Source organism: Pholis gunnellus, assembly GCF_910591455.1.
Source record: "Pholis gunnellus genome assembly, chromosome: 7".
Lineage (NCBI taxonomy): Eukaryota > Metazoa > Chordata > Actinopteri > Perciformes > Pholidae > Pholis > Pholis gunnellus.
In genome coordinates this window covers 185,001-197,764 of record NC_136533.1, presented here as the reverse complement: position 1 = coordinate 197,764, position 12,764 = coordinate 185,001, and the positions used below count along the sequence as shown (strand labels likewise).

The 12,764-nt window shown below is 37.6% G+C and overlaps 1 protein-coding gene across 1 annotated transcript in view; it reads left to right on the top strand.

Annotated features, from left to right (window-relative positions):
- Window positions 1–1,391: 1,391 nt before the first annotated feature.
- The window catches only part of lamb1a (laminin, beta 1a), a 39,226-nt gene continuing 27,853 nt past the window's right edge, over window positions 1,392–12,764 (top strand). The window contains exons 1-9 of the mRNA XM_079162237.1: window positions 1,392–1,491; window positions 5,811–6,010; window positions 8,636–8,774; window positions 9,347–9,420; window positions 10,426–10,614; window positions 10,745–10,808; window positions 10,907–11,109; window positions 11,491–11,611; window positions 12,546–12,734. Coding sequence (XP_079018363.1) covers window positions 1,461–1,491; window positions 5,811–6,010; window positions 8,636–8,774; window positions 9,347–9,420; window positions 10,426–10,614; window positions 10,745–10,808; window positions 10,907–11,109; window positions 11,491–11,611; window positions 12,546–12,734 — 1,210 coding nt within the window. The 5' untranslated portion in view covers window positions 1,392–1,460. The remainder of the gene's footprint in view (window positions 1,492–5,810; window positions 6,011–8,635; window positions 8,775–9,346; window positions 9,421–10,425; window positions 10,615–10,744; window positions 10,809–10,906; window positions 11,110–11,490; window positions 11,612–12,545; window positions 12,735–12,764) is intronic.

The window sequence follows — 12,764 nt, the reverse complement described above, 5'->3', positions numbered from 1 at the left end:
TAACATGTGATTCTGACACTATGAACATATGTGATAGTGTAACATGTGATTCTGACACTATGATCACATGTGATAGTGTAACATGTGATTCTGACACTATGAACATATGTGATAGTGTAACATGTGATTCTGACACTATGAACACATGTGATAGTGTAACATGTGATTCTGACACTATGATCACATGTGATAGTGTAACATGTGATTCTGACACTATGAACATATGTGATAGTGTAACATGTGATTCTGACACTATAAACATATGTGATAGTGTAACATGTGATTCTGACACTATAAACATATGTGATAGTGTAACATGTTATTCTGACACTATGAACATATGTGATAGTGTAACATGTGATTCTGACACTATGATCACATGTGATAGTGTAACATGTGATTCTGACACTATGATCACATGTGATAGTGTAACATGTGATTCTGACACTATGAACATATGTGATAGTGTAACATGTGATTCTGACACTATGAACATATGTGATAGTGTAACATGTGATTCTGACACTATGATCACATGTGATAGTGTAACATGTGATTCTGACACTATGAACATATGTGATAGTGTAACATGTGATTCTGACACTATGAACATATGTGATAGTGTAACATGTGATTCTGACACTATAAACATATGTGATAGTGTAACATGTGATTCTGACACTATGAACATATGTGATAGTGTAACATGTGATTCTGACACTATAAACATATGTGATAGTGTAACATGTGATTCTGACATTATGATCACATGTGATAGTGTAACATGTGATTCTAACTGTGGACCATTTGTCTGCTGTAGCATTTCCTTTTCTCTTTATTGAGACCAAGCTAAGAGGCTGAGACCACTAAGACACTAAAACTTGTGTCCTCATACTTAGGGCCATGAAGTGTTGATGAAGGAACAAGAGAGAGAGAGAGAGAGTTAGACAGTTTGATCATGATGTATAACATATATAATATATACATAACACAGAATATATTCCTATAAAGCAGAATTTAGAGGACAGAATATTCACAATACTACAGTAGTATCTCTCTACTTTTATTTTCTTTCGTTTTTCTTCTTATTTTAACTGCAGGTATTTTTCTTTTTCTTGTTGCACAGAATATTTAAGTGAATAGACAAATATTTCAACATGGCATTTTACATCTCACTCAGTTTTATTTTGAAAGTCACCCCGGATATCTTGTCCTGAGGTGTCGTTACCGGTGGATATAAGGAGGCGGAGTCCTGAGAGGTCTGAGATGGTCTGAGAAGGTCTGCAGGGTTTAGGTCTCACGGTCCTGCGGGTTTATAGTGTTCAAAAGTCCGGAGAGTTTAAGAGTCTGGAGAGTTTAAGAGAGACTCGCAGGTTTCGGTAGGTGTGAAGTTTTGTCCGGTTTCCAGGTTCTTGCAGTTCTTCTCGTGTCTCTTGAGGATCGGATCGGAGTTCAGCAGCATGTTGGAGCTTCAGCTGTTGGTGCTGCTCGGTGAGTTCAACTGTTACAAGTTTAAAGCTCGAAAGAGTTCAATGTTTTAATGTTTTCATATTTACAGGCTTCAATATTTAAATACTGAAATATTTAAATGCTGAAATGAAATAATTGTCAAATGAATCGATGAGCTAAACGTTAAAAGTTGAGTCTCAGAAAACAATCAGCCCTAACACTTTATAATTAATTTATAAGAAGAAATGTCATAAACTAACGAATATAAATGAAAAATAGATCAAAGTTTTCATCATCAGATGAGTTTAAACTAATTGTTTCATCAGAGAGATCTGACCAGAGATCTGTCTGTTATCTTTACTAAAGACCCATAGAATACAGAGTAACACTGATCCAGGATCTGTCTGTTATCTTTACTAAAGACCCATAGAATACAGAGTAACACTGATCCAGGATCTGTCTGTTATCTACTAAAGAACCATAGAATACAGAGTAACACTGATCCAGGATCTGTCTGTTATCTACTAAAGAACCATAGAATACAGAGTAACACTGATCCAGGATCTGTCTGTTATCTACTAAAGAACCATAGAATACAGAGTAACACTGATCCAGGATCTGTCTGTTATCTACTAAAGAACCATAGAATACAGAGTAACACTGATCCAGGATCTGTCTGTTATCTACTAAAGAACCATAGAATACAGAGTAACACTGATCCAGGATCTGTCTGTTATCTACTAAAGAACCATAGAATACAGAGTAACACTGATCCAGGATCTGTCTGTTATCTACTAAAGAACCATAGAATACAGAGTAACACTGATCCAGGATCTGTCTGTTATCTACTAAAGAACCATAGAATACAGAGTAACACTGATCCAGGATCTGTCTGTTATCTACTAAAGAACCATAGAATACAGAGTAACACTGATCCAGGATCTGTCTGTTATCTACTAAAGAACCATAGAATACAGAGTAACACTGATCCAGGATCTGTAAGCGACGCTACGTAACTGATGACGTCACTGAGCGACACAGGAAGAATGAACAGACGACCCCACACATGACCAAGGCTACTTGTCTCCCCTGAATATGAATGATTATTATTATATTATTGATGATGATGATTATTATCATTATGATGATAATTATTATTATCATTATGATGATTATTATTATTATCGTTATTGGTGATGATTATTTATGATTATTATTATGAATATTATCATTATTGATGATGATAATAATCAACATTATTATGATGATTATTATTATCGTTATTGATTGTTGTTATTATCATTATGATTATTATTATCGTTATTGATGATGATTATTTATGATTATTATTATGAATATTATCATTGATGATGATGATTATTATCATCATTATTATGATTATTATTATTATCGTTATTGATTATTATTATTATCGTTATTGATGATTATTATTATCGTTATTGATGATTATTATTATCGTTATTGATGATGATTATGATTATTATCATTATTGATGATGATGATTATCATTATTATTATGATTATTATTATTATCGTTATTGATTATTATTATTATCGTTATTGATGATTATTATTATTCTCGTTATTGATTATTATTATTATCGTTATTGATGATTATTATTATTATCGTTATTGATTATTATTATTATCGTTATTGATGATTATTATTATTATCGTTATTGATTATTATTATTATCGTTATTGATGATGATTATTATTATTATCGTTATTGATGATGATTATGATTATTATTATTATCGTTATTGATGATGATTATGATTATCATTATTGATGATGATGATTATCATTATTATGATGATTATTATTATTATCGTATTGATTATTATTATTATCGTTATTGATGATGATTATTATTATCGTTATTGATTATTATTATTATCGTTATTGATTATTATTATTATCATTATTGATGATTATTATTATTATCATTATTATGATTATTATTATCGTTATTGATTATTATTATTATCGTTATTGATGATGATTATGATTATTATTATTATCGTTATTGATGATGATTATGATTATCATTATTGATGATGATGATTATCATTATTATGATGATTATTATTATTATCGTATTGATTATTATTATTATCGTTATTGATGATGATTATTATTATCGTTATTGATTATTATTATTATCGTTATTGATTATTATTATTATCATTATTGATGATTATTATTATTATCGTATTGATTATTATTATTATCGTTATTGATTATTATTATTATCGTTATTGATGATGATTATTATTATCTTATTGATTATTATTATTATCGTTATTGATTATTATTATTATCATTATTGATGATTATTATTATTATCGTATTGATTATTATTATTATCGTTATTGATGATTATTATTATCGTTATTGATTATTATTATTATCGTTATTGATGATGATTATTATTATCGTATTGATTATTATTATTATCGTTATTGATTATTATTATTATTATCGTTATTGATTATTATTATTATCATTATTGATGATTATTATTATTATCGTATTGATTATTATTATTATCGTTATTGATGATTATTATTATTATCGTTATTGATTATTATTATTATCGTTATTGATGATGATTATTATTATTATCGTTATTGATTATTATTATTATCGTTATTGATGATGATTATTATTACTCCATGTTAAAGAACAGATGTGATTTAACTGGACTTCATTAGTTCCTCATTGTCATTGTCAATCTTAAATCATGTCCTAATAAAGGGTTATCTAATCTTAAATCATCACCCAATAAAGGGTTATCTAATCTTAAATCATCACCTAATAAAGGGTTATCTTATCTTAAATCATCACCTAATAAAGGGTTATCTTATCTTAAATCATGTCCTAATAAAGGGTTATTTTATCTTAAATCATCACCTAATAAAGGGTTATCTTATCTTAAATCATCACCTAATAAAGGGTTATCTAATCTTAAATCATCACCTAATAAAGGGTTATCTTATCTTAAATCATGTCCTAATAAAGGGTTATTTTATCTTAAATCACCACCTAATAAAGGGTTATCTTATCTTAAATCATCACCTAATAAAGGGTTATGTTATCTTAAATCATCACCTAATAAAGGGTTATCTTATCTTAAATCATCACCTAATAAAGGGTTATCTTATCTTAAATCATGTCCTAATAAAGGGTTATTTTATCTTAAATCACCACCTAATAAAGGGTTATCTTATCTTAAATCATCACCTAATAAAGGGTTATCTTATCTTAAATCATCACCTAATAAAGGGTTATCTTATCTTAAATCATCACCTAATAAAGGGTTATCTTATCTTAAATCATGTCCTAATAAAGGGTTATCTTATCTTAAATCATCACCTAATAAAGGGTTATCTTATCTTAAATCATCACCTAATAAAGGGTTATCTTATCTTAAATCATGTCCTAATAAAGGGTTATCTTATCTTAAATCATGTCCTAATAAAGGGTTATCTTATCTTAAATCATGTCCTAATAAAGGGTTATCTTATCTTAAATCATCACCTAATAAAGGGTTATCTTATCTTAAATCATGTCCTAATAAAGGGTTATCTTATCTTAAATCATCACCTAATAAAGGGTTATCTTATCTTAAATCATCACCTAATAAAGGGTTATCTTATCTTAAATCATCACCTAATAAAGGGTTATCTTATCTTAAATCATCACCTAATAAAGGGTTATCTTATCTTAAATCATGTCCTAATAAAGGGTTATCTTATCTTAAATCATCACCTAATAAAGGGTTATCTTATCTTAAATCATCACCTAATAAAGGGTTATCTTATCTTAAATCATCACCTAATAAAGGGTTATCTTATCTTAAATCATGTCCTAATAAAGGGTTATCTTATCTTAAATCATCACCTAATAAAGGGTTATCTTATCTTAAATCATCACCTAATAAAGGGCAGCTTTTCTACAGGCCAGAGGAGAAAATAATCTTCAGATGCTGGAGCCTGAATGCAGCTTCATGTTGTCATCATCAGTAGTGTGTTTGTATTAATGGTGAGGTATCTGTTTAAATCGTTTCTGTTAATCTGACTAATAAAATCATCAATTAAAAAAATACAGAAATCAGAAAATAGCTGAATTTTGATTAAAAAAAACAACTTTTTGACTTAGTAATTTTTCTGCCAATCGTCTAATCAGTTAATCAGCTTGATGTTGGTGCCTGGTTACCTGAATTTGGAGGTGCCTTTGTGCTCAACACATAAGCCCCGATGACGCCATTTTCTGGCCCATGAATCTCGCCATATGCATTTATGCATAAAGACGTTCATAAGAGCCTCTGCTCTCAGTTCTGCAGGTGTTTATCTACGCTCAGGATGGGGGGGACCAGTATGATCTCAGCCTCCCGGAGTTCAGTGACGTGTGCACAGAGGGCAGCTGTTACCCAGCAACAGGAGACCTTCTGATTGGCCGAGCCCACCAACTGTCATCCACTTCCACCTGTGGAATGAACCAACCCGAACCGTTCTGCATTGTCAGCCACCTGCAGGTAAACAACACCTGAACAACACAACATACAGGTAAACAACACCTGGGCCCCGTTCCTCGTACGTGGTTCAACTAAGTGGATCAGATGTCCTGTTAGCAGCTTAAATGAACCCGATGGTTGAAGTCAGGCTATCTCGGTTCCTCAAAGGCTGATCCGCTCAAACGGTCTCGTTCATCCTAGAAAGAGGCTCTTTCTTTCACTTGATTTGCATCGTCCTGTTAGAACATCATGGTTTCTGTGATCGATGCTTCCTCCTTCTGAAGCAGGACGGGCACGCGCACCGATCCTGATGACTGAAGTCTGGTTCTAGTGAACGAGACTATTTGAGCGGATCAGCCTTTGAGGAACCGAGATAGCCTGACTTCAACCATCGGGTTCATTTAAGCTGCTAACAGGACATCTGATCCACTTAGTGGACCACGTACGAGGAACGGGGCCCTGAACAACACCACCACCACATACAGGTAAACTACACCCTGAACAACACCACATACAGGTAAACAACACCACATACAGGTAAACTACACCACATACAGGTAAACTACACCTGAACAACACCACCACCACATACAGGTAAACTACACCCTGAACAACACCACATACAGGTAAACAACACCACATACAGGTAAACTACACCTGAACAACACCACCACCACCACATATAGGTAAACTACACCCTGAACAACACCACATACAGGTAAACTACACCTGAACAACACCACCACCACCACATATAGGTAAACTACACCTTGAACAACACCACATACAGGTAAACTACACCACATACAGGTAAACTACACCTGAACAACACCACCGCCACCACATATAGGTAAACTACACCTTGAACAACACCACATACAGGTAAACTACACCACATACAGGTAAACTACACCACATACAGGTAAACTACACCTGAACACCACCACCACATACAGGTAAACTACACCCTGAACAACACCACATACAGGTAAACAACACCACATACAGGTAAACTACACCTGAACAACACCACCACCACCACATATAGGTAAACTACACCCTGAACAACACCACATACAGGTAAACAACACCACATACAGGTAAACTACACCTGAACAACACCACCACCACCACATATAGGTAAACTACACCTTGAACAACACCACATACAGGTAAACTACACCACATACAGGTAAACTACACCTGAACAACACCACCACCACCACATATAGGTAAACTACACCTTGAACAACACCACATACAGGTAAACTACACCACATACAGGTAAACTACACCACATACAGGTAAACTACACCTGAACACCACCACCACATACAGGTAAACTACACCCTGAACAACACCACATACAGGTAAACAACACCACATACAGGTAAACAACACCACATACAGGTAAACTACACAACATACAGGTCATGTTGCACCAAACTGCACTGTGTTTAAAAAAGAAAACTTGACACCAGCAAATAACTGAAGTCAAATAGTTGTTCTCACCAGTATTAATGGGAGAACCACTGCAGGGATCTGCTGATTAGAAAATAATCTGTACTCAGAACCAAACCAAGACACTCTTTCTCACGACCTAAACTAACACACACACACACACACACACACACACACACACACACACACACACACACAGTGACTAACCCCTGCAGTGTTTTTGTCTCTTCTTAACTCTGATTGGACGGCCACTGTGTTTAGTTAGTGTGTGTGTTAGTCTGCAGTGTTTCCTGTGTAAACGACCTCCCTATAAGGAAGCTCTGACAGCAGTCAGATGTTTGTCCAGATGTTTCTGTGGAGAACACAGACAGCTTCAAACTGAAAGAGTAAACTGAGCGTGCTCAGTATGAAGCCATTACTTTAGATGAATCAGATTTGAGTTCTGTTTTGTTTTTGACTGAAGGACTCAAACATCTATCGACCACAGAGCGTTCTGTTCCAGTGAAACCATCAGCACACTGGCTTCATCTGTTGGAACAAACACATTTCCCTTTGCGGGATGAATAAATCTGTCTGTCTGTCTCTGATGAGACGAACACAGTTCAGAATGAACTCATGATAACAATGATTCAGTTTCACTGCTCATGAAACACAGCAGCTAAAGCAGCTTTCTGTCTGCAGCACTGAGATCAGCCTCTGTGTCTGTTATCACGTTCATAAAACATTACATTGTATTAAAAAATAATACATAAGTAAAACATAAAACATTAGTAAAACCTAACATAATAATTGTATTCCTACAGGAAGCCTAAGAATAACTCACTGCATGTCTGACAATGTTTGTTTGATTAGAGATTAAATCAATAAAGTCAAGATTTTAAAAATTAGTTTCAAACAGGAAATGAATTTGTTTTCCAAAAGGTCAGAAGGTCACCTCTTATCTCCAACGAGCGAGACCACAGAGGAATCTGAGGAATTCAGCTCATTACTAACCCGCCGTCTCCCTCTCACTCTGTCTCACTTTCAATATGCTCGTGTTGTTAAAGCATCGGAGCATAAGAAAGAATAAATACATCTGTTAATAATAATTAAAGTAAATAATGATACCATTGAAGATAATAAAGAAATACTGAACATGTCCCTCAGTAATAATATGGATCTGTCTGCTTGTCTTTCATGAACCAGGAGGAGAAGAAGTGTTTCTTGTGCGACTCTTCGACGCCGTACGACAAGCTGAGCAGTCTGACCAGCGGCCATCGCGTCGAGAACGTCGTCACCACGTTTGCTCCCAACAGACTGAAGACCTGGTGGCAGTCTGAGAACGGTCAGAGGTCACAGTCACGTAACAGGGTCGACCTCCATCTGACTCACTGATTACAGATCAGAAGATGTAAACTTTATTAAACATCTGGTCAAAAACAAATCGCCTCCTTTTAGTCCAGAAGGTTGAAGAACCTCCAGGCTAAAGGTCACTGTGTCGCTCCGCTGGTCCAAACATCTCTGAGTTCCAGTTCTCAGTCTCAGACGGGCTGCATTTAACCGAGCTGCTAATAAATAACCCGTCACCTCTGTTTCCTCCAGATCATCCTGGAAATGCAATACAGCCTCTGAGCTTGTGTAACGCGTATACGTTGTGTATTGATGGGGAGGATGTGCTTAGATTTATAATCAGCTTGATCAATACTATTCTACTATTACTCTGCTTATAAGGGTCACATTGGGCCTGCTCAAGGAAATCAGATGGCTGCACCTGGATTTATGTCTGTTTACGTCTCCTGTGTAAATTGACTTGGAGCTTGTTATTGGTCAGTGTGCTAATGTTCTGCTGTGTCGCTGTACTTAGACCGTTACACAAATAGACAATCAATAATCTATCTGTTGTTGTGCTGTCTGCAGGTCTGGAGAACGTCACTGTACAGCTGAACCTGGAGGCCGAGTTTCACTTCACACATCTCATCATGACGTTCAAGGTAAGCTCTATACAGATACACACAGCAGGGGATTCTGGGTAATCAGAGTTCAGTTCACTGCTCAATGTTCATACTTTTACCCGTAAAGTTGTTTAATGTCTTCAGTAGCTTTGGAGACATCACGAGGTGTTCAAAGGACTCTAAACTCAGCATCTCACATCGCTGACTCACATTAAACACACCGGGTTTGGTTTACTAACAGGTCTGACAGTAGACTGGTTACTGGTGCAGGTCTGACAGTAGACTGGTTACTGGTGCAGGTCTGACAGTAGACTGGTTACTGGTGCAGGTCTGACAGTAGACTGGTTACTGGTGCAGGTCTGACAGTAGACTGGTTACTGGTGCAGGTCTGACAGTAGACTGGTTACTGGTGCAGGTCTGACAGTAGACTGGTTACTGGTGCAGGTCTGACAGTAGACTGGTTACTGGTGCAGGTCTGACAGTAGACTGGTTACTGGTTACCTTTCACGGTAGCTGGATTTCTACTTTGTCAAGAGATCACACCAGAATTACGGGATCACATATCACACAAAATCCATCTTGTCAGACTTTTTGCAATGCGTGTGTTTGGTAAGCCAGAGCATGAACTAATCCTCGTCCAGCAAGGAGCTGCTGACCGTTCCGGATGTGGCTTAGCTGTTTGGGAGAAGACACAATGATGCCACTGACTCTGGATGAGGTTAGCGTAGCTGCTGCAATAGCTTCCGTTATATGACAACTGTAGAGTATTTCTTCATTCATGTAAAAGATGCTTTGGCTCTTCTCCTGACTCGCTTCAGTAGGAGTTTGGTTGGCAGGTGGTTCATCCAATCAGTGCCTGACCCCTTCCAGTGACGGCTTCTCAGATGGTTCTGTGTAACAAACCAACTGGCTGGTCAGGTTACTGCTGCAGCTGACTGCAGGCTGAACAGTGAATCACTCTGTTGATTCTCATGTGGATCAGCAGAACCGTCACATGGTATTTAGATCAAGTATGTTTCTAACATCGACATTCTTTGTCCTCAGACGTTTCGACCTGCCGCCATGGTGATCGAGCGCTCAGCTGACTTTGGGAAGACGTGGCAGCTTTATCGTTACTTCGCCTACGACTGTGAGAGCTCCTTCCCATCGGTTTCCCAGGGACCAATGCAGAAGGTCGATGATGTCATCTGTGACTCGCGTTACTCCGATATCGAGCCGTCCACTGAAGGAGAGGTACTGCAGTCCTCTGAGAGTGTGCTCACTAAGAGCTGGTAACCACAGTGTTACAGAGGAAATGATTTCATGATACACTTGGATGTAACGTCACTGTAATGTCGTCTTTTTTACTGTTTGGTGATTCCAGGTGATTTTCAGAGTTTTGGACCCGGCCTTCAGGATCGATGATCCCTACAGCCCCAGAATCCAGAGTATGTCCCTTTACACCAGAAAAGAACTATTCTAGGATCTGTTGGGATTATTGATGAGGTATTATCCATCACTGACCTATCGCTGATCTTTTGTTCAGACATGTTGAAGATCACCAACCTGCGGGTGAAGTTCACCAGACTGCACACGCTCGGAGATAACTTGCTGGACTCTCGTATGGAGATCAAAGAGAAGTATTATTACGCCATCTTCGACATGGTGGTCCGAGGAAACTGCTTCTGCTACGGACACGCCTCAGAGTGTGCCCCGATCCAAGGAGCCGGCCAGACCATTGAGGGCATGGTGAGTCTCTGAAGGGGGTAGGGTGAGTTCTGAAGGGTGAGTCCTATATGGGGTAGAGTGAGCTCTGAAGGGGGAAGGGGGAGTTCTGAAGGGTGAGTCCTATATGGGGTAGAGTGGGCTCTGAAGGGGGAAGGGGGAGTTCTGAAGGGTGAGTCCTATATGGGGTAGAGTGAGCTCTGAAGGGTGAGTCCTATAGGGGGTATGGTGGGCTCTGAAGGGGGAAGGGTGAGTTCTGAAGGGTGAGTCCTATAGGGGGTAGGGTGGGCTCTGAAGGGGGAAGGGGGAGTCCTATAGGGGATAGGGTGGGCTCTGAAGGGGGAAGGGGGAGTCCTATAGGGGATAGGGTGGGCTCTGATCAGATGTGACTGTGTGTGTCTACAGGTTCATGGTCACTGCATGTGTAACCACAACACTAAAGGTCTGAACTGTGAAAAATGTCAGAATTTCTTCCACGACCTGCCGTGGAGACCAGCCGAGGGACGCAACACCAACGCCTGCAATAGTGAGTCTCTACTGGTCTCTACTGGTCTCTACAGGTTTCTACTGATCTCTGTTTCTGGTCTCTACTGGAAAACAAACTGAGGCTGCAGCTTCTGATCATTTTTGTAATGGAGTATTCTTGTGATTGATTTATGGACTACTCAGATAAAAGAAGAGGAGCAATAGTAAATATGCAAAAGAGAAAATAAGCTGGAGCAACTGATTAGTTTCCTTTTTATAAAGATCAGCATTTTGATTGCTTAAATTGCATACAATAATATTATTGTTATTTAAGTACCATGTTTCATTGTGGGTGTGGACGCTCTTTGTGTTAACCATCAGAATACTGAATGGTTTCATTCACCTTGTTCTAGTCGTCTGGTGATAAGGAAACATTTGATGGTGCTTTTGTTTAAACATTTGCTTTGATTAGAAATGTTCTTGGTGTGAGTAGTTTTAATTCTATATTCTAAGCTGCTTAGAGCTCATGTTAGGAAGTTAAACAGCTCATAATTCATCTCTAATATCTATTTTATATTTGTGTGAAAACATTTCTTTCAAACTACGGATGTATTCAAGTTCATCACCAACACTAGATTTGACCAGATGACATGTGATGGTGAACGAAACCTCAATGCAAAGAGTTTGCTTCACTGATGTTCACTCATCATGGAGTTCCTGGAGTTCCTCGTACGAACCCAGTCTCTGCTGGTGGTGAACTGGTTCTATGTCAAGAGGTTGGACAGCAGTACTAAACGTATACATGAGGTCCTGTTTGTGTCTCTGATCCTGAGAACTGTCTGTTCAGGTCCTGTTTCAATCCTTTTATGAATTAAATCTGATCAATAATCAATCATCATCACCTGCGTCTGAAACAACAGCTGCAACGATCAGATCAGAGATCTATTTAACTTGACGTCTGTCTAACAGCTTTTCTTCTTCTGTGGTGTTTGTAGAGTGCAACTGTAACCAGCACTCCTCCTCGTGTCACTTTGACGCGGCCGTGTTCGAGGCTTCAGGAAACACCAGCGGAGGAGTCTGTGACGACTGTCAGCACAACACGGACGGACACAACTGTGAGCGGTGCAAAGCGTTCTACTACCAACACCCAGAGAGGGACGTCAGAGACCCCAACACCTGTCAACGTAAGTCCACACTTCATTACCAAGAGAGCT